Source organism: Oreochromis aureus, linkage group 12 (genome assembly GCF_013358895.1).
Source record: "Oreochromis aureus strain Israel breed Guangdong linkage group 12, ZZ_aureus, whole genome shotgun sequence".
Lineage (NCBI taxonomy): Eukaryota > Metazoa > Chordata > Actinopteri > Cichliformes > Cichlidae > Oreochromis > Oreochromis aureus.
Genome location: NC_052953.1, coordinates 33,407,165 through 33,430,784, shown reverse-complemented (window position 1 = coordinate 33,430,784; position 23,620 = coordinate 33,407,165). Strand labels below are relative to the sequence as shown.

The following is a 23,620-nucleotide window of genomic DNA, read 5'->3' as shown; positions in this document are numbered from 1 at the left end:
TCATTTTTTCCTCCTCTGAGCCCTTGAGGTCAAATCTCCCACTTTCCTTCCCTGTAAACCTCCATCCATGTCGTGGTTCAGCACCATAAATTGCTTCCTTGTTACCCCTTCGGCATGTTTGTGCTATGGATTAATTCGTGGCTGCCCTTTGTGTCACAGCCTCAAAATTATTTGAACCGTTTCATTATTTTGCTCACACAGCTGGTAGATGTTTCTGCAGTGACGTAAAGGTTTTCGCCCTGAGGCATCACATTCTCACAGAGCATCTCAGGAGGATGTTTAGCCTCTTCAGAGTTATAAATTAGCCGCTCTCTCCGAGACCGGTGTAAACAGGGCCTCTCACGTGCAGGGGAGTTTGCTTTCATAAAAAAACCCCAAGTGATTTCACGTGTAAGGACATCTATGTCTTTTTGTGTGTTCAGACAGTACAAAGCTGATGTAGGCACTTGTTGATGGCAATGGAAGGCATGTGTTTGATTGCTCTCTGTTTTAAAGTTTTCCTCGTCATATGCAGAACAGATTTCTCACATTTAATGCGCTGCAGATTTAGTCTGCCTGTTTTAACACTGCTCTTTTTCTTCCTCTCTATCATAATGTGCAAAATGTGTCACATCAGGAAAAAACATTTGCTGTCGGACTAGAAGGCAGACTCTGTTAGATATTTAGATATACACATATTCTTATCAGTTTCCAGCTGTGTTACTTGAGCATTGCAGTGGCTTTATTGTCTCTATGTTGAGAGTGGCTGTGGAGCATGCCATCTACTAATTGGAGGGTTGGTGGTTCGAACCCTGGCTGCTTCAGTCTGCGTGCCAAAGTATCCTTGGGCTAGATACTGAATCCCAAATTGCTTTAATGCTTTACTTGGAGTGTGATTGTTGGATAGAAAGCACTTAGATTGGCAGTCCTCTGCATCTATTTTATAGCAGGGTAATGAACTGGATGAGTTTACAGGTTTTTTTTTTTTTTTTTTTATGTTTGTGTGTTCTTGACACAACACAAAAAACCAGAAAATTATGAAACTACTTACGAAGTGACCTTCTACAGCTGGAAATATTGTCTCAAAGTTTTCCAAAATCTTTCACAGAAATGTGAAATTATGTTGTGGTGACATTAATTCTATTTATTTGTCTTCATCAAGAACTTTCAAAACCTTACATATTTACGTGATTTCCTCATTATGTACGTAGCAGTTCCAAGCTCATTTATATGAGTCCCAACAATATTGTTGCATCTTGTCATCCTGAGTATGGATATAGCCATATAGCCTCAGTTCACAACAACAGTCACTTCACCTTATACTGTGAAGGTAAAGACCTTACATTATTAGGATAAAACCTAAAAATCAGACCATCCTGTATGAGGAAGCACCTTGCAACATTAAGAAGGAATAACTCTCTTTTTGCAGGAAGTATTCTGTGCACACAAAAGAGCACAAATGTTTAGGTGATGAACCAAAATCTCTGTTCTGTCTCTGTGCCACGCGGCAACCACCGGGGACTCAGTGTGGAAGTGCCAAAAACTGCAGTTCCTCTAGTGGCTTATTGAGATTGGGTCCAAAACCAAGTGAATCTGCATACTCTAAAGCACCAAATTTCTCAAAAGACAACAACAACAACAACAACAAATAATTTGCTGCTGACATATGAGGCTGTATGATATAATTGCCTGATGGACCCTTCACTTAGAAAGAAGTATGTACTGCACTGACTGCTGCGTTCAGTAAAAATGGCCCCAAATTTGTGTTTGGGGCCATTTTTACTGCACTCAGTCTGTAATGTCCTGGTCATAGCTCATGGTCTTTACACGTACAGTATGTGCCTACTCCCTGTGATTCTTCATTTCTATTGGTCGCTTGAAGCAAAAACAGTATAAAGATGGAAGATCATATCAAGACGCCATCCACTGGTTTCTGAAGTCCTGTTTTGAAGCCTCAAGATTAATGTTTCTAACATCACCATCTTGATTTCAAAAAGTCATAAAAGTCATAACTTCCACAAATGCCAATGAGCAAACAATGAATAATCCCTCATTTGAAACGTAGTATGGCCAAAATTTTAAATAGAATTTTAAATAAACTTGTCCTCTGAGCTGTATTTGAGATGTAATATTATTAGTGTAGTTGCCTTGATTTTTGTTTGTATATTAGAAGCATAAACTGGGAGGTGTCTGTCTATGACGCACATACAGATGTATGGATGAAGCTTGCTAACCTGGTTTGCTAGCATTAGTTGATAACTTATCCCTCCATCCGACCGAGGCTATGGATCTCTTTCTTTCATATGCTAAGCTATGTTCTGGTCTAAAAAGGCTACTTGCCAGGGCACTTTTAAGAAATAATCTTACATTTATGAAAGAAAAAGAAATTTAACATTGAGCTACAAAACAAAAAAACAAAACTGGTCATTTAGCTAAATGCCTGTCTTTTGGCTAATTCTAGTAGCCAAAGAATTAGAAATGCTATTTAACTAAAAGAACAGTGTGGTTTAGATATGCTAGCATTTGAGAGGAATTAGATTAAAATGGATAACTCCTACTATATGCTTGCTCTTGAAGTTCCACAGTGGGTAGGCTATTTTTAGCAGGTTGTGCTTTCTTTGTTTCAGTGGTAGCTGTGTGTGTAAATGGTTGTTTTTGAGCTGGGTTCATTTAATCTGCTGCACTTGCACAAACAGGGAAATGATCAAAAAACACAAATTTAAGATGGCAGTACAGATACAAGACCAAAGTGGTGTTGGCGAATTGGTCTAAATGGCAGTTTCCATTAGGATTGTCAGCCTCAAATATTTTTCACCATCTGCTTTCCTGTAAACAGAAACCAGTGCTGAGAACTTTCACACAAGATGAGACAATAGATTCCTCCGAGCCAACTCCTTGTACCCAGCAATCATTCCCAAACGTGCCTTCATTTTCCACATTTTAGTGTCACTTCATTTTAGAGCCATATAAAAGGGCTTAATTTCCATTCAATCATTGTCTTTGTAATTTACGCCCCAGTGTAGCTCAGTTGTCATGACTGTGAAACATCTGTTTCCAGTTTGGTTACAAAGGTTCTCTTTTAATGGAGGAATTGCACACTGCAATGCAACATTCTCTGGATTCTGTAAAACACCAACTTCTAATGTTCCTATTTACATTCCAGCTGGTGGAATTCTGATTTTGAACAAAAGCTGGCAATCAATTAAACATGTTTCCATGTCTTCACCCAGATAATGACTTGTAAAAAAATATTCTGAATACAAAGGAATGCCTAAAATGAAAGGTTGTTCTCTACAACTCTCAGAAAGTGACGTTACAACTAAATCCTACCCTGCCAATGAACCCAGAGCCTCGGTATTTCATGGTGGAAGTGAAGTGATTTCTGTAAGCAGAGTTGCTAAAGACCTTTATTGGAGCCATATGTTTCTACTCTCTATGCATCTTATTGTTGCTTTCAAAAACAATCTTTATTTCACTTTGGGCTGAAATGAAACTATGTAGTAACAAAAATTGTGTTGTATTTTGTACTCACACATGACTCTGTGTAAAATAATGTAACTAAATAATTGGTGGTTATATTTCTTATGAGCCAAACCACGACTAAACCCTGTTGGTCGAAAGACCACAAGCATGTTAGGTATGGTATGCACATTCACAAGCACGCTTCTTCTAGTTTTCACCTCGTCTATACTCACTAATGCTTACCAGAAATATCTCACAAAGCCATTTTACCCTTTTGAATGTGTTTCAGTCCAGTTATCCGGCCGGTACAATTTTGTCCTTGTTAAAGCGGCTCAAGTCTTTATACCTCACAATAATGACAAGAAGTGACTGTTCCGTACCTGGCATGTATAGTCGATTTGTTGGAACTGATGAGGTGTCTGACAATGTCCTCCCTTTAGCAGAATAAACCAAAATGTGTAGCTATATGGAGCCTGCACTCCAAGGTTTCCATTTCGGAAACTGTTTGCAAAAAAACTGGAGCAAGGTCACAAATTCTCAATTTTGAAATGTTATGCTACCGGGAGGAGGGAGATTGGAAAGAATTTATTCAGTTTGATAGGCTATTTGTTATTTTAACAGTTGATAGATGATCTCCCTCTTACCTTTCAGATGTCATATGTGAGAATTATAGCCTAATACTTATCCAAAACACAGCATTTGTAATATTAAAAAAAAAACAAAACTGACAATCCTCTAGGTGGTTGCCAGTGAGCCATCTAGGGTTGTCAGGGTTAGTCGTTAGACACGCATAGAAGGCTTAACTTTTAAATCAATAGTGTCAAATACATTTAGGCTTACAGTTCTCCATTTGGGGATGCCATATGAGGGAAAATTCCACTTAAAGGGGTAGAAGTAAAGCTAACCCTATCCCTAAACAGGTGACGGGTGACCTGGAGGATTATAAAAGGTTGACAGTGTTTCTTCAGTTGGTTAATTTGTTTTAATTAAACCTGTAACAGGAAGTCATGGAGGCTCATCTGATTTGATTCATGTCTTTCTCTCCAGCTGTCATCCCTAGACAGACTGGCAATGAACCACTTCAGTACCCATAATTCAAGGCAGCCTGTTTTAGTCTATGTCTGAAAGCTGACTCATTTGTGTGCAATATCATCAGTGCAAAATATTTTCATCTGGTTCCCATAATTTTCAGAGGGAAAAACATGTTGGTGTATACTCTTACCAGTCATGGCTGTGCTTCTAGATTAGTCTAATGCACATTAGATGGATGTAACTTTATTTAGGACCTAACTGTGATCTGTGACCTACCATATATTTCTAAGGAAAACAGAAAATCTGCTTATTTACTAAATACTCCAGTACAAACACGCACTAAGGTGTCCTTGAGAGTTAAAAGCAATTCAGATGGTAAGAATGTATGCTTGGTGATGGCAAGCTACATTGTAGCCACAGCCTCCCTGGGGCGCACTGACAGAGGCAAGGCTGCCGGACACTGGCGCCACTGGGCCCTCTGACCACCACCAGGAGGCAATGGGTGACCAAGACTATCCAGGCCAGGGCTCGAACCGGCAACCTTCCGATTACAAGACGAACTCCCAACTCTTGAGCCACGATCGCCCCAGTTAAGTTGTTCTCTCAGGTGTCAAATTCAGTGGTAGCATCCAGAAATCCAGAAACCATGGAAACTTACGAGGTTCCATGAAATTTGAAGTTAGGAGCTAGCTAGCTCGCTGTGTCCCCAAGTGCAGTCGCAAAAACCATCAAGTGCTACAACAAAACTGGCTCACATGAGGACCGCCCTAGGAAAGGAAGACCAAGAGTCACCTCTGCTGCTGAGGATAAATTGCTAAGTTGCTGACCCCTGCACTAGCGTAATATTAGGCATTAGGCAATGTATTTTACAGAGTTTAATGTGAGGGGTAATTGTAACTCTGATGAGAATTACTTGAGACATTTCCAAACATTTCCAACAAATGTGCCCAACACCAAATGGCACACAAAGCTAATGAGTAGCTGAAGACGGTAGAAAATGTGGCAAAGCTCAGAGCTAAAAAAGAATTTAAGAATAAATTTGCATTCACCAACTCAACTGATTCAAAATGTAAAATTTCAACGTGTTTGTTTCTGATAATCTGATAGAATCGCTTTAATGTGATGCCAGTGCTTTATTATAAGACTCAAAATTTCCACCAAACCCTTGTTGCCTGTCTCATTCCTTTGCTATGTCACATGAAAGCTGCTAGGGGAATAGCAAATGGTAAGAAAAAGGACTTCCTTCTTACAGATTACAAGCCCAGAGTATAGCAGCATTATTAGCATTTTTACTGAAGAAATGTTATAGTAATAAATACAAAAAAATGCAGTGGAAAACCTCAAAGTAGCCTCTGTGAATCATGTTTCCTGTACAGCTTATCCAACTAATGACAGTTCCATCTGTGTGCTTTTTCTCTTGCACAAGCAAAAAGTCATGAAAGGTCTTTCTCCCCTGAGAGGAACAAAACAAGACACACATGTTAAAAATCTCGTCTTGTGTTCATAGTGATCTTTGTCAGTGCCTCTGTGTCTTGTCTGGCTAAAAGTTTAGTTTAGCCTCTATTTACTCGCTCATATGAATCCCAATTTGTTTTTTTGCATAACCACAAACCAGTCATGTACCACTACACCCAGACAAGGTCACCATCACCACATTTCCAGTCATTATCTTGTTTCATGATTTCAGTCTTTATGCAGTTTTATGTCCTCTGAAGCTGAGACATCAGTGCCTCGGACCGGAGTGATTAACGTGGTTATCTTTAGGAGTAAATGGAGTATAGGAAGACCAGTGATTTGTAGCTTTCACTCTGGCGGCATCTGCCCTTCCTTGGAGGCAAGTACTAATTGAGGAAACCCTCCTTTATCATTATTTGATGTCGAGGTTATTCTTGGCCATGTATAAGAGGAGTCTATTGAGTTAAGCAACATGCTCCCCTTCCAGCCAGACTGAACTCCCTCCCTTTAGCCTGAACTGTCACGTAGCACAAGAATGTTGGTTTGGTTTATGGGAGAGTAAGATGTTTATTTAATCTCTAAAGAAAAAAGAAGAGATGATTTTTGACAGTCTTTCACTGCCTGCGGGGTTTCAGGGCACTGTGCGCATTCTGCTTAGACGATCAGGGGACCCTTGAATGCATACAAATCAATCATTCTTCACAGATCTGTTGAAGTTACAAAAGCAATTGAATTGGTCATGGAAACTTTGGAAGTTTCTTCAGGAGCAGTCGCGAAGGTAAACAGTATGGTGTTCCATTTGAACCAAATAATTTCCACATCTTCACCTTCTATGAATGTTGCTTGTTTCTGTCAGCATAACTGTCCAGGATGGTATTATCCCAATCGGAAATACTGACATTTGACTTTCTCTTTCATGCTTTTAGCTTCAATCATGCTAAAATAAATGTATTAACTTAATACAGTTTAATTCAGATTTATTTATTTTTATAGAACCAAATCACAAGGTTTTTTGTTTTGTATTTGTTTTGTATAATCATCATGCTGGCAACATTCACTTTTGCAGATTTCAGTAAAATCTTTACTGTGCAGAATAGTTTGTTTTTGTTTTAAAAGCAAAAAATGTAGGCTGTACGCATTCAGTCATTCATAAGCTACGTATTTGCTTGTTAACGCACAAGAGAAGCAAAAGTCAACACTTGTGTTTAAACACCAGAAATGCTGCAGTGACCAGCAATCATAAACAAAGGATCCAGACAAAAATGCATCTCAGAGAGATCAGCAGTTGGTGTGAGGGATCTGTTTGTCAGAGTTTTGTCACAGCTAAATATTATCCCATGATCAGTCAGTGGAAATGGAACCTCATAAATATGTTCTGATATGTCTCATCAGGGACAAAAACAAAGATATTTCAAAATACATTTTTGTGATACTGTGTCTTTGGGTGTAATTGGTTATCTAGCATTGCATTAGCAGACACATCCATGGCATCATCTATTTCCTGTTTATTTTACTCATGTATTAGTTTGAACTATAAAGTTTAAAGGTTGTTAAACAACAAGAGAATGAGTTTTTATTCCCTGTTTATCCTTAAGTCACCTCTCTAGACTTGGCACTGTTTTATCAAGGCACAGCTGTTGCCTGGGAGGAAGTTCTGCCTTTGAAATCAATAAATGTGGGGAACTAATGTTTCTATGTTGACTGACTTTGACATGATAGATAAATCTACTTCAATTTTGGCCACTGGTGGAGATGTGGAATAGGAAAAAGGTATCAGACATAAATATTTTGCTGCTGAAATAGAATAGTGAAGATTATAATTTTATATGGTCATCCCTAAGGTAATAAATTGAAATCCTCATCTAAAATGAACAACTTATTTATTTCCATGATAGAACGTTTTGTTATAGTCAGAAGAATAAAGGCAAATGTAGAAAAATGGACTGTTGAGATAAGATATAAGGGAGGGTTCCAGTCTCATAAACAAAAGCTATAGTGTGGAATATTTGAAGTAAAAAATGAAATAAAGATCTGTGTGTGCAAAGCTATGTTTGGGAACATTAACATTAGCCCTACAGATAGTGCCACAAATCTATGAGAGGTTTGGTACTTTATCCTACATACTGACTACATCCTTATTCTCTGTGAGATTTTTCAACCATCTCCCAAGACACAACCTAGTTGTGTACCAGAGTATAGTCAGAGTGTACACCTCTGATTTGGTAGTTTGAGGGACCAATATTCACTCTATTTTCCTGATAAAAATATCTCCTTAGAAACACTATGTTTGCCAGCTAATTGCTAACTCTGCCTGTTGGCCATTTGGTGAAAAGCAAGTAGAGTACAGTAATAAGAGCTTTTTTGATGGAAACAGCAGCCTTTCCCTGTAGGGAACAGAAATAATGACAGTGAAGGTAAAAGTAAGCTGTAAAATGAAAACTGAAAGCTTCTAAAAAGCCCAGTAGCTGCAGAGATGGAGCTACTTTTTAAAACATACAGTCCCCCCCCAAAAAAAAGATTCACAATTTTGGATAACAAGCATATATCCAAATATTAAAGATACATACATATCCCCCAACATACGTACACACATTCAAGCATACATTCTTTCCTATGGTCGTAGATACATTCGTGCACGTGATCCAAGCGTGGCACGATCCAAACCCAAAGTTAAAGCACACATTTAATTTGAATTTGTCATGATGCACCCATTTGACATTACTCTGCAATTCAAGTACTTTTCACCAAATGAAAACAAGAAGCTTGCTTTTTCTCATGCACATGACAAGACTTCTTCAGTCTCAGAAACTACGCTCCTCTAAAGCAGCACTGCTTTTGGACTGGGTCATAGCCTTTAAAACGATCTCATATCAACAGTTGCATGTGCATGACTATGCTGCCCTCTATTTATGCATGACAGAAAAAGCCTCCTTAAATAAAATACTCAAGAAAACCTACATTAAACGACATGTGATGTTTTGTCTAAGCTAGTGTGGTACTGCCCGAGTCCTGAACTAAACTGCTAGGGCCTGTGGCTGATGATCATGTAGACATGAGCCATCTGGAAAAAAGTAGCAGTTTGTTAATTGCTTCCTACTGCATGTGTACAGTACGGTGTTTGTGCATTTAACTGGGACAGACTAAAACATGTTGCATATTTTGCCATGGAAACCCTGTGATGCCTTTGGCTTCTAAAGCCAGAAAAACCTGTAAGAAGGCAGCCGGCCACGGTGTTTAGGCTTAATAAGATAATTCACTGTAAAAATGTTTGTGCAGTCTGGGGAAGATTTACAACCAGTGCAGACAGAGCACTGCTGAGCAGCTGTACAGGGGGTAAGAGTCTTTGATTATGTGTAATGTAACACAGGAATAGCTATTTCAAGACAGATGTGGTGTATAGCTTGGGTTACACTATTGAAGTCTTTTTTGGCAAGAAGAAAAAGTATTTTTTTCAGTGCAATTATATTTTTCTGACTATTCTAACCTTGTAGTAACACTCACCAACCTTGTGGTCCTCTATATGATACATCTGGTTTCTCCCTCATTTCCTGTCAAGTTGGCACAGCAGATGGATCATGTGGAGCATGGATGAAGCATATTTGTCACAGATTTTACAATGGAAGCCCTTCGTGGTATAGGCCTCTCATTTTGGGGGGCTTGGGACCAGTACTAGAAGTAAACTAGCTTGTGAACCCATAGGCTGCGTTTGTGTCACTTTCCAGTCTCAAACCTTGGTGTCCACCAGACAGGGTAATTTCCATTGACCAAAATTTTTAAGAACTAGCATTTAAGGAACTGTGAAAAATAAGAGCAGAAGTTGGTATCTGAAATCTGTTTGGTATCTCAGTTCCTCAGTTGCCTGTGATACTGTAATCTGCAAATAACTGTAATCGTTCACAAGTATTGTTTATGAGCTAGTGTTTGAACTATCCTCAACTGGTCACGGCAGATGGCTGCCTCTTCTTGGGCCTGGTTTTGCTAGACTTCTGCTTCTTCCTGTTAAAAAGGAGTTTTTCCTTCCCACTGTCACCAAGTGCTTGCTGAGAGATGGTTGTCTGATTGTTGGGGTTTTCTCTCTATTATTCTAAGGGTCTTTAACTTACAACAAAATGAACCTCGAGGCAAATGTTGTGGTGATTTGGTGCTTTCTAAATAAATTGAATTGACTGTGTTGCATATATAGGCCACTCATTCTGGTTGCTGATATCTAGAAAAGGTCTTCTTCCAGTATGATTCAGGTTTCTGACTATTCATTGCGAATGTATAACATTATGACTTTGATGGCAAAATAAAGACCCAGCTTTACATTGCTGGCGGTTAACTGAGCTATGTAAAGACAGGCTAACGGAGCATCAGTTAGCAGTGAGCTTTAGCTAACCTATCAACCTGTGGCTAACTTTATTTGTATTCAGCAGGCTGTATGCTCACTGCAGTGTCTTCATTTTCATTCTGAAAGAGAGACTGCACTCTCACGGGAAATCGTTACCATGTGATTTGATTACATAGCAAATTCTATTTGGTTGCAAACCCCCCTACTAACAGGAAGCTAAATTAACGAATTAGCTTACACAGTGTATAGGCTATCATTATATATTGCTGAGATCTGGAAGTTAGTTTTTGGACAGAGATGTGTCTCTGTGGGTCTATGCATGGTGGTTTAGTCAGTAATGCAAGCTTTTGCTGGGAGTGCTGATAATTTCATGACAGAAAAGTTACAATACATTTGGGAAAAAGCTTTCGAATGTGTGTTTACTGTGGCTGTTGCGTCTTTCCACTTCAAAAATTAACAACATATATTACATGCCCACAAGGCCCAAACTTTAGCATAAAGAAAAGTGCAAGTTGCTGTTTAAAAAGAAAGATTGTTTTTGCTTTTTTTGTGCTTTTATTTATTTATTTTTTGTTTGCTTGCTTTTTATATGTTTTTTCTCAATGTATTGTCTACAGAATCTTGACATTCATGTAGAGGATGTGCAGATTCGAGCCATTCTGTCATCCTACCGTAAGCGGATCCCTGTGATGGAAGGCTACGTGGAGGTCAAAGATGGTGGCAAATGGAAGCAGATCTGTAACAAAGACTGGACCCAGTTTAACAGCAGAGTGATCTGTGGCATGTTTGGCTTCCCCGGGGAGAGGAAGTACAATCCCAGAGTCTACAAGTGAGTATGTGTGGCCCTGGGTGGTTCAAAGAGCAGAGCAGAGTTTAGGCTTTAAATGAGTAAAGGGCACTTATATAGAAATTCAGGATATTAAAAGGTATGTCAGAATAATGTGGCCACTGTTTCAATGCTATGACTCAGTGGGTGTTTTGTTGGGTACAGAAAAAAAATATGCATCTGCAGGAGACTGGATGACAGATGGCAAATCCTGATTTTTTTTCCTCTTTTTTCTGTGCCACAAATTGGTAATTACATGTTTAGCAAACTCCCCTCGGTGCCTCACATGGATGAAAAATATATATAATTAAATATATATAGATTTGGTAGATTTCTCAACCAGCACGTGCAGATCACTGCTGCAAAATTCATCTAAATCTCAAACTGTAGAGTACAGCAACGTGGAAGGGGGGCTGAAAAAATTCAAACGAATACATCATCATTACAGTGTTTGACCAAATCCAACATGAGTGACAAACCTCAATCACTTCATTACTCTGGCAGCTCAGTACACTGACTGGGTTAGAGTTCTGTGGAGGCTTGATAAATTTCAGGTTCCTACTGAACTCTTTGTGCATTGTGTATCTTTATCTTTCTGCTGCTCCTCTTACGGGTCACCACAACAGACCATCTGCCTTCATGTCACTCTATCCTTAGCATCCTGCTCTGTCACACCAGCTTCTGTATGTCATCCCTCACTACATCCATGGATTTTCTGTGTTGACTCCCTTTTTTCTCCTGCCTGACATCTCCATATTCAACATCCTTGGTCCAATACATTAAATATACCTCCTCTGCTAATGTACCATCTCTGCCTTTCCTCTTTAACTTTGTCTCCAAACTTTTTGACCTGAACTATCCCTCTGATGTGCTGATTTCTATTCCTGTCCATCCTGGTGCTCTCAAAGAAAATCTTAGCATCCTCACCTTTGACATCTCCAGCTCGAACTCCTGTCTTGCTGCTGTCCTTCTGTCACAAATCAACCCTGACACCCATCTCCACCCACTCCACCCTGCCTGCAATGTCTTCTTCACCTCTCTTGTACACTGCTGGTTGCTTTGGATGGTTGACCCCAGGTATTTTAACTCATCTACCATCACTACCTCTGCTCCTTGCAGCTTTATTGTGCATCTCTATCACAACTTCTAAAATTCTCCGGGAATTATCAAGAAAGAAAGCAAAACGCCAAAAGCCAAACCCAGGAAATGATTTGCAGTTCATTCAGCACTTCGTTTCAACTACATATATTCCAAATACAAAGAGCACAGATGTAAGTCAGCTGGTTTATTATCAGCCATGGCACATAGTAATAATCTGGCCCATACTTTTTAGTAATATTGATCAAACTAATAATTTCTCAGATACTGTGAGCCATAATGAAAATCATATATATTATTTTCCTGAGTTCTCATTTGCATGAAATAGAGATAAAGAAAACTTGCCAGTTATCTGGCTGTTCAGTTCATATATAAGAATAAGAATAAGAATAACTTTATTTATCTCGAGGGAAATTCTTTTGTCCTGTACACGCTCAAAGCAGCAGGAGAGACAGAGGAACAGATAAATAAGATGATATACAATATATACAATAAGAATAGTAGTATACAGTAATGTACAGTAGTAGGATAGTGCAAGACATGGTATCAAATAACTCTAATGAAGTAATATAAATGACTGTATCCTGGAGAATAAATAACTTAACTATCAGTGCAGGCGATTCTAGAAAGTGACATAGTATTGTGCAATAGAATAAAGGGAGTAGCAGCGTATGATGGGGGGATGAAACAAATATATAATATTCAATAGGGTACTGTTGGATAATATTGCACGGTCTGAAAAGGAACAGATCAACATAGGTAATAGTCTCAGGAAAATCACCTACAGAGTGAGGAAGAGTTATACAGTCTTATTGCCACCGGCACAAAGGATTTACTGTGGTGGTCAGTTCTGCATTATATCCGTTCTCCTCTCTCTAACCTTCCTCAATCCACCCACCACCCCCTACAGTCAGCCTATGTAGTAGTCAACCTATACTACTGTGTGACTGGCTGGCTTTTGGAAACCTTGAAAGGCTACAAACACAACCAGTAGCTGGATGTCAACTGCTTGTGCACTTCCATCATCCAAATTATGCCAGTGGTCAGTCCAACAACCCACTAAACAACCCTAACCCATCCTTAACAGCAAAGGCTAAAATGTGGACAGCTGCTTCTGGGAACTCTCTGCTCTGCTCCAAACTCATCATCAATGTTAAAATTCACACATGTGAACTGTAGTTCAATAATGAGTTCAGAACAGGCTGAGATCTTGTGAAATCTCTCCATAACACAAACTCCTTCCTTAAAAACTGTATATAGTAAACGAAATTCACAAAAGCACGACATATCCCTGTTAAAGATTTTGTTTTCGCACCTATAATAGATATATCAAAGCTTAATGTTCAGTATTGCAATTTAGGCAGACTACCAGAAAATGTGCCAGGACTAAGCATTGTAAACAATGGAATAATCTTTAATCCTCTAATGTGTGTCTCATTACATTCCTGACATTACAGGCATTTTACCACAAAACTCGTGCCTGACTCCTGTATTTTCAGTATAGGTGCATTACAAAAAAGTTTTGCAGTGTGTGAGGAACTGCTGAGAAATCTAAATCTTGCTTACATTAGGCCAAATGGCCACAAGTTAATCATGGTGTACCACAAAACTTCAGGCACTCAAGTTAACCTTAAATTTACTGTCTGGCTGTGTTGGAAGTCTCCCCTCTGCTTTAGGTAACCAAAGCAGAGTGCAGCAGCTCCCTGACTTTCCATCTACGTGTCAGCCTGCTCCTGCTTTGGCCACATGGAGTGTATAGTGTACTTTCACAGGCTGACATTATAAAATGAATGTGACAGTTTCATAATCCTGAATTTGTCTTTAAGACTCTAGATTGGCTTGAGATTTTCACAATAGTGTCTTCATGAAATGTAAAAAGTGAAGTTATAAAACAGTACATATTCAGTGTTTTGACCTGGAATATTATTGAGTTAAAATAGTCAAACATTGTTGTTGATTGAGGTTTTGGTATATATAGTGTTGGAATGCCTTTTTAGTGATAATGACTCTAATGCAATTCTAATAATTCAAAGACACTTCTCCCAAAATACTAAGAACCTTACGACAAGCCCGATTCCTACAACTTTGCGTTCGCACCAGAGGATGCAGAGCCTCCAAGGGGATAACAAGCTTTGGTCCACCAGAGGAGACACCCTCATTTGGTTTCTGGTTATTGTGACTTAGCAGAACAGCTTGGCATTAGTATGTTAGATCAAAAGATGATGAAATGCAACCTTATTAAAAAGCTATAAGGGGAGTACCCCCACTAGGAACTTGAGACAGCAGTTAAAACTGACTTGAGGCTATAGCGTTGTTGCACACAAAAATGATTGAGTAACTGCTAGATCTGTAAGCTGACTAATATTCTAAATGATTTGACAATGAACATGGAAATTGAAAGAACTGCTGCATGCTTAATCTCTTGAAAAGTTCCTTGACATTAGATCTTACAATGTCTTGATGCATGTTCAATCAGCCAAGTAAGTAAATTCCAGAAAGTTGATTCTTGGTGGTGCGTTTCCAGTGGTAGAAATGTTTAGTCACTCATCCAGTTGATTTCTTCATAGAGTGAATAAATGATGAAAATAATCAACTTTCTGCGACGTACTTACCTGGATGATTCATCAAGACATTGTAAGAACTAATGTCTAGAAAGTTTTCTCTTGACTGTTTAGCCTGTCTAAAGGTGACACTAAGGAAGACTGTTTAGTCTTCGGGGTTGTCACCAATGACAACTTAGGTCTCCCATGGTTAATATTAGGGTAGTACATAAGAACCCGCAACATTTTAAACACTTATCCTAATCTTAAGAGGGAGAAAAGGATGACATGAATCAATAGTCTGATTTTGTGCTCTACTCCTAGTTTGGCTAATGTTCAGTGTCCACTTTGCATATAGATAGTGACTTTATAAAACTGTTTTACAACAGAGAAGTCAGCCATTTACACAAGCTAAGTTATTAATCATTATAATTAAATCACGAGACATAAAAAAAACATTTGTTTATTCACTGCAAACATTAAAATTAATTTGGGGTGGAAAAGTTGTAGTGAAGGATGACATTAACCTTAAAGTTAATTAAGTCTTGAAAATCACAACTTGTCAATGACCCTTTTTAATGAGATTTTATGAAAGTAAACTTTCACAGCCTTAGGACCACTACTTTATTAAATCGTTAGTCCTTTAGGGCAGCACTGATATTCATCGCAAATGTGTTCAAATTGCTTTAGAGGCAAAGCTCATCTATGGGCTGCTCCTTTGGACTTTCCTTCTCGCCAGCAGCAAATGAAAACTAAAACACTGTCTGTCCTGTTGTAATCTGGTCTTTCAAATAGGCTGCATAGACTATATTTAACCTGATTCAGCTGCTGCTCCTGCTGAGAGAGAAGCTACAAGAAATGTCAGTAAACACCTCAACCATCTCAGATTAGTGACTAGCTAGCAAACTGTGCTGTCTCCATTCCTGTTCACTTTGTACACCTCAGACTTTCAACTTTACATCTTCAGGTCAAACCACCTACAGAAATTGTCTTGACGATTCTTCAGTGGTTGGATGTATACGTGGTGGGCAGTCATGGCCTTGAACCTGGCAGTAGTATGTAGATATGTCGTGTTTTAATAAGCAGATAGTGACACGAACATGTACAGTGGAACTTCAGTGAACTGTGGAGATGGCTGTTAATTCTTTGTGACTGTAACACCTCCGTTGTCACAGATTGTTATTGCACATGTTGTTTGTATAAAAATCTTAAGTAGTGCACCTCAATGCTCTCAAATAAGACAGAAGTAGTAACATTGTGTTATACCTAGTTGAAAATCCTCATCTCCTTTATCTGTGCAGGATGTTTGCTCGCAGGAGAAAGCCCACATACTGGGACTACTCTGTCAACTGCACTGGCAATGAAGCACACTTGTCCAGCTGTAAACTGGGCCAGGCTGTACTGGAGAAGTCCAATGGGACCTGCCCTAGAGGATTGCCTGTGGTGGTGAGCTGCGTGCCTGGTAAAGACTTTGCCCCAACACTCATGACGGGATTTAGGAAGGCCTTCCGACAAGAGGTAAAACCCCCCACATTGTGTCAGTACAACAAGCGATGTAACAATAAGTGTGTGCTGCATGAATGGTGTGAACAAACTGAATGGTAAACAAAGCTGACATAGGAAATAGCTGCTTGAGTTCAGCTCGGTTCACTGGCTCTGATATAGAGGGTGAATGCATGAAATGTTTTGGTTCGATGTTAAGCAAAGATGGCTCCATGTCGCTTGTGAACTGCAGCTGGAGCTGCTTTGGAAATGCCTTTGTCAAAATTAGTTACTGTCATCTCAGAGTTTAAAAAATGGCCTAGTGTTGTAAAACTCTCAGGGCAGGGAAAGAACAGCAGCACCAGTGTCAACTATTATTCTTCCTTTAAGTATAAGACCCAGAATTAGTAAGGCCGTATCTTTGGGGTAGTTTTCAAACTTTCTTAAAAATTTTATTCTCTAAGAAATTCAGGAAGATAAGGATATGACTCAAACAAGCCCTCCAAAAAAGCACTGTGTAGTAGCATAAGTGAGTGCTCAGGCTGACTTCATGAATTGTAAATGTAATTCACAAAGGCTGATTACTGTTTCCTGAAGGCGTGATTCATTCTCTGCTCAGATTTAAGAATCTAAAATGGAAACTGTAATCTTTTTCTTTCTGATGCTTTGGCTACAAATCTTTTGTCTTGCAGCAGGGGCAGCTGAGCAGATGCACTCTTTACTCACAGGGTTAGAGCTACCCTGTGGAGTTCTCTCGAAAACCCGCAAAAATTAGATTTATATTTACTGCTATTTGACAAAATTCATAGAAAGCAAGCAGATACAGTCAAAATGTGTTTCCATCCTCATAAATGTTTTTTTTTAAACCTTAATGTTCATTCCTACTGCATCACTGCCATCTGTAGTAAAAGTCTGTAGAAGCTCCAAGCTCCTCTGCTTGCAGATAAGATTATATTTGAAAATATCTCAAATCTGCCACAGTTAGTTGGAGATTTTGGCCACAACATTTCAGCTACGAGCTGTTGTTAGAGAGGATTTTACCTCACACATCTGTCCACCAGGTCTGCCTTAGATTACGTTTTAGACATAATACTGCTGACTTTAACTTCACGGCCTGAGGGCAGTGTTAACTTTAATGTTCACTATAGCCGTTTGCTGTTCTTTTTTTTTTGTCTCTGTCAGCAGGATTAAGGCAAGTCGAATTTCATGTAAGTTAGTGAATAGGTGGATCATGGGAACTCACCAACGCATCCCATTTTTATGGTGAAGACATAGGGCACTTTCTTAAAAATAATAAAAGCAGTGGGGTGCTGGTTCCTCTTGACTTGCAGAATAGTTTTAGTTGTGCCATCGTCGCTTACTAAAACAGTTACTCTTCCATTCAAACCATCATTTTACAGTTGTTGATGTTTTGGGTCAGTGTATGAGTTTTTCGGCTGTGACCTCAGTACTAGTGATTCATACACACACCATGTAAACCATTTTATGGTAATAATTTGTAATCTTGTGCAGGAAAGCCCTTCCATGTGGCTATATGAATTCTTCCACATTTGAAGTGACATATAAAAAAAATACAAAATCTGACCTTGCAGTGGTTTTCTAGCTAAAGTTGTAGTGAAAGATTCACCATGTGGGGTTTAAGTACCCCCAGTAACAACTCTGTTAGGGGCACATGAGCCAAAAACATATTCTGAGTGTATGGACTCAGTGCTGGAGATTAGGGCAAGAGGGGAGGTCTGAGAATACTAATTCTACCCCAAGGGAAAGGCAAATATGAGTTTTTGGGGGGAAAATGTAAATGGTTTTTGATGTGTGTTGAGGTAAAATGTGTGTGTTCCCTGATTGCCAAGTCTTGGGAGAACAATTTAATTAAAACACAAATTTGATATTCTGATTGCCTAGACAGAATTAGGGCTAGGGTTAGGTTTGTGGTCCTCTGATGATCCAACCATCCGACGTCTTTGGGATAAATAGGAATTCCAGCTGGAAGTGAAACAGCTCAATGCATCGCGCAGTGACGGTGCAGTAACAGTCTGAGTGGGAGAAAAGCCCCGCAGGTTCAGCGCTTTGTGGAAAACCTGAGTCCAGAAGAGCGGAGGCTGCTTTAAATATTCAGTTGTCAGGTCAGGGTGTAAACTTGGGCATTTACACTTTCGACCATGTGTGGAAAATCAATGCATTTAAATTATGAAATAATCCACAGCAAGACTGTTGCGACCACGTGGCTTTCAGTTTGTTCATACTCCACAGTAGCTTTTCATTTTGAACACTTGAGTCTCTGCCAGCTCTGCAGAGGTCGTTCTTGTCCTCATTCTGACATCTGACCTCAACAGTAGGTAAAGAAGCCCATTTTCTCACTCGCACCCTCTTAAGATGTCAGGGGTCATGAATTCTTCTTAGCTTAGTTTGACAGTAAGCCAAGAAGAATTTATCTCTGCGTGGCTTCATTCATGGTCTAATGTGAGGTCGGAGCTTGCATGCAGCCTGTCACGTTCCCCAGCTGAGTGCCTGGATGGGAGTGGTGTCCCTGACATCATGACCCAAACCGTCCAACACACTCTGCAGATCTGACTCAAAAGAATTATATCCTGAAACCCAAGTTTTAAAATTTAAAAAACAAAACAAAAATAAACAAAAGCACTCCACAAGCGCAAACCTCCATCAAGGCAGCTCGTTTTCTTACTTTTAAGAGAATAGTTTTGTATTTTCTATATATTTATTTTGTTTTTTTTGTTCTTTTTAAAATTATTTTAATTTAAGTTTTTAGTACAGGGAACCCATTTTAATATAACTGTCATACTTTTACTGTCATACATTAATTTACATGCTTAGTAATACAAAAGATGCAATCAATCACAAATTTCATTGAAATTGTTATGTATTTTGAGATCTATCGCTGCCAGCATGTTAAATTTCTGGTAAGAGATAGTTTATGTTATTGTATTCTACTGTCTACTTATCAATTTGAAAAAATAAAAACTAAATAAATCAAATTTTGAAAAAAATTCTCAAGAGAAGGATGAGAAAGAAAAAAAACACCTCGGACATTATTTGAACGCACAACTTCACGCATTCAGGGTTACCAGTTATCCAACTGAGCTTACTGATGTCACATTATAAGCTATAACTAACACATAGCAAAGTTTATGATGCTGACTTTGCTGAAGAGTTGCTTTAGGTCCACCATGCAGCAAATTAAATAGAATTTAGAAATTCAAAATAGTAAACAGTTAAAAAATTTGGATCTATATTTCACTTTGTAAGAAACAGTTTGACGCAAACTCTGTTCTAGGTGGAAACAATATCCACATTCCTCTGGCTATGATTTGGTTTTTCGCATCGTACCACCACAGGTTTTGACCAGAGAGATGACATCAGGGCCTCGGTCTCGTCTTGGAACTCCAACACATTCTAAACATTCTCACTGCAGGTTGAGAGTTCATGACCCTAGAGGATGGGACAGCATTTTGAAGTATTTGGCATGGTCGTTCAATCCTTACCAATGGCTTCATGCACAGTGGCAAGCACCATTATTTTGCTGATGGAGAGGAAGTCACTTTCATTGGGTGAACATCACTGGCATGAAGGGGAATATCTCTTCATTACCAGTATGTTGGAAGGTGTTTTGAGTAAAACATAAACATGAAGGCCTGTGTCTAGAAAGCTCATATATACCCAAGCAGCTTGGCTCCTTCCAAAAGTACGTGTCTGCTTTAATAGTGTAAATGATATTGATCAAATCGGACCATTTTCTATTACCTCAAGCATTAGAAGTTGGGCTGGTGTTAGCATCGCATTTTGACCAGATGGCTGCTATGTAACAACATACATAAAAGGGTGTGACTTCCTGTTTTGTGACACTCATTAAAATGTACTGTCCTACGCCACCAAAGCCCTTCTGTCGGTTTTGACTACGTGGTGCCCAACAGCCTGCCACCATCATGGTCACAGTTTGTGTGTCCTTGTACCACTGCTGAAACTTGCTGCTCAGGACTGTCTCTAAGGTTTTATACCTACCCGTGTCCTACATTCACATATGCCATGAGGGTTAGAGTAAGCCGGTGCCTCACTTACCCTGATCCTGACATTTATCTATGTGTCACATTTTTAGAATAATGATTGTTTTATGATTCTAATGTTAATGTTAATAGTGCTGAGGAAATCTGCACTGAGTGAAAACTTATTCCAGAGCCCACACATAAAGATGTCTGGGTTTTCTCCTTGTGAATACAAAGCTCAGTAAACCAGATTTCCAAACTGTGCTTTACTTGTAAAATTAAACACTTTCAGTTTATGCAAACAGTTAATGGGAGAATCACATTAATAGCTTGTTCTATAAACATAAAGCCACCCAGTCTGCTGCCTCTGCTCTCTCATCACAGAGAAGGAAAAGTTCAGCTTTTAGGGTTTCGAAAGTACTAGAATAACTCAAATATGTGATTTTTCTTTTTTGGATAGTTCAGTTTTTACAGTGACCTCTTTTTGTGGTGTTTGTGTTTGTCATCTTCAGCAACCATTGGTTCGTCTCCGTGGTGGGGCCATCGTAGGTGAGGGGAGAGTGGAGGTGTTGAAAAATGGAGAGTGGGGCACCATATGTGATGACAAGTGGAACCTGCTGTCTGCCACAGTGGTGTGTCGAGAGCTGGGCTTTGGTACAGCAAAGGAGGCTCTGTCTGGAGGTCGCCTTGGACAAGGTATACTGGTTTTATATCATTTCTTTTTATTAAAAAAATACTGACAGGTTTTTTTCATACCTGCTCATTGATTGGGACTTCACAGTAGTGAAAGTTCTGAGAAAAGGAAAAAAATGCATAAAATTAGACCAGCCTAAGCCAGAGCGGCACTCTTTCCTTAGCTTTGTAATGCAACCAATGAGGGAAGCAGAAAGACATGAAATGTGAGCTGCACATACCAAGGAAAAAACCAAAAGATGGGCTGATTACAAAGTAGACCTGAAAATAACCCATGACACCGAGCTCCAAATGACTTTACTCCTGGAACAAATGTCTGTGTATATTTCCTACATGGCACAGGATGGAAGCGCTTGACTGTGGAGCAAAACCACATATCCCAAACATTTCAGAGAGTAATTCTAGCCTTTAAACTTTTCTGCTTATATCACCGTTTTGCAGCCAGAGGAACATGAACTCATAGACAAGGTTATAAAATCTGCCCTTAGTTTGCATGTTGTAATGTCACAGTGGCATTTTGTCAGCTGTTTGGTGGTAATGCAAGAAACTAACCACAACACTGAAAAATGTAGTGCAATTACAACTGTACAAGTTTATGCTGGGGATTCATCTCTTAAACAGGTCCATTAAATGTTGTCCCATTGCTCATTGTAGCTCCATTTATGTGCTTCACCAACACGATGAAACAGTTCTGCTGTTTTAGCTGTTAAATTTGCCACTGGATAGTCACGATCTTTGCTGGGTAGAAGGTGTGAATATGAAAATTTACAGGCCTGTGTGACATGATAATGATGCAGCCATAGCTGCTCAAACATACTGTTCAAACATAACTTTGAAAAGTTTACAGAATATACCTGGAAGTTAGGAAAGGTTAAGCCACTCCATAATACGCCTCACACCCCAAAAAGTACAGAGTGCTTGTAAGATGAGGAAATATTATTTTTCCAGTAAATTACCAAGACATTACCCTGTACTTAAAATTACTTATGAGTACATAGAATTACCTAAAATATAATTTGTGTCTCTTTTCCTGTAAAATCCATGAATTTAAGCAATACTTGAAATTGCTTATGCACGACCTAAAATTACTGATTCACTTCTTAAAATTATTTACAGACTGCTTAAATTTAGCTACAGCAAAATTATTTCTTTGTTTCCGGTAAAAATCAGACTTGTTACCCCCTTATTCTAGTGTCCCTACCTTTTAAGTATTTGTAGGTAAATATAATTAAAGCACATTGTGATTTCAATCAAAATTAAAAAAACGGATTAAAAGTGTTTTAATTAAAATGCATTGAAATGGCATTTATTTACAGTGGATTGACACCCTTAGTTGCAGGCCATATTATGTCATGTTATATTAAGTGTTACCAAAACATTTAATCAGTCTTTGACAAAAAAAATATTGATTAGAAGTGCTTAAAATTTTAAAATAGCATTGCAGCTATTGCGTAATATGAGCTTTTAAAGAGTAAGTTCAATCAGATCTCTACTGTCTATGTATTGATACTGTTTACTTATCAGAGATGTACCTGGGCCAGATTGATAATGCTACTGTACATTTCCTGAGTGCAACATTGAGCTCCACTTTCTTAAAGGGTTAAACATTTTTGTGGCAGAAACCCTTCATACAGATATTAGATTAATATGAATGCACTGTGTTAATTGTTGATGTACACTTTACTTTTCTTATCCTGTTTAAATAATGGTGAAATAATGATTTTTCATGTGTTACTTCTTGGAGTGGGGAATTATATTGAAATGTACACGGCAACGTTTGTGCTTCTTGTCTTTTGGTTTGTTTTGGGGTTTTTTCCACTGACTGCTTATTTTCAGTGGAGGCTTTTATTGTGAGCAGCTTCACTTTAAGGTCTTCATAACCTGCACGAGCCGCGTTATGCCACTGGCAGGTTTGGAAGTCTGCAGCACACACCTAACAAAAATGTGGCACAAACGTACTTCTAACTTACACACGCAGCAGATATCTCGCCAGTGTTCAAGTGTATTAAACACCCAGCTTACTTGTTTTTCAGCATATAACGTGGAATAATCACGTTTTCTCTAGTAGTGTGTGGATACCTGGCAAAAAGAAGAACATATTTTCTTCAGAAAAGGCAGGGACATGCTGTACGCTGCTGCACATTCCAGTCACGTTAGACGTGGAAAAATTTGAAATGAAGAGAAAGTAGCTTTTTCCATCAGGGTTTCTCATCACTGCCTTTCTGTAATGTTTCATGGAAAATAGAAGTCAGCCCAGAAATCAGCCCAGATAGTAATTCTACACCATAAGACAAAGGGAAAATTGGAAATAAATATGTTATAGTTATAAAGACATAACATACAAGTCAGACTTGAACAATTAATACTTTGTGTCTGTGAGCAGATTGAGCTGATCTGCAGGTTAAGTGGCTTTACATTTGTGCTTACAGGGCCTCAGAAATCATCAGGCAATGCGATGTGTAGTTGCTGTTGTGGAACTGTTCTAGTTGTTGAGTTGTTTGATTTATTGATCCTCTTGTATGTATGACCTTCTGTTTCCATGCTTAGCTGGCTTAGTCTTTCCTATTTAGTTCCATTGAATACAATGTAGACTCTGTGGTCTGCTTCTTTGTATGATTAGTTTGTAAAGGAACCCCGGGCATATGTGGGGTTTTTGCTTTTTTTAACTTACTATTAGACTACACTCTCTAAACCAAAGTGACAGAAATAGAATTAAAACAAAAAG

At 38.8% G+C, this 23,620-nt stretch overlaps 1 protein-coding gene across 1 annotated transcript in view; it reads left to right on the top strand.

The window, feature by feature from the left end:
- Positions 1-23,620, top strand: part of loxl2b (lysyl oxidase-like 2b) — a 47,723-nt gene that overhangs the window by 10,133 nt on the left and 13,970 nt on the right. The window contains exons 4-6 of the mRNA XM_031740863.2: positions 10,876-11,087; positions 16,024-16,240; positions 20,715-20,898. Coding sequence (XP_031596723.1) covers positions 10,876-11,087; positions 16,024-16,240; positions 20,715-20,898 — 613 coding nt within the window. The remainder of the gene's footprint in view (positions 1-10,875; positions 11,088-16,023; positions 16,241-20,714; positions 20,899-23,620) is intronic.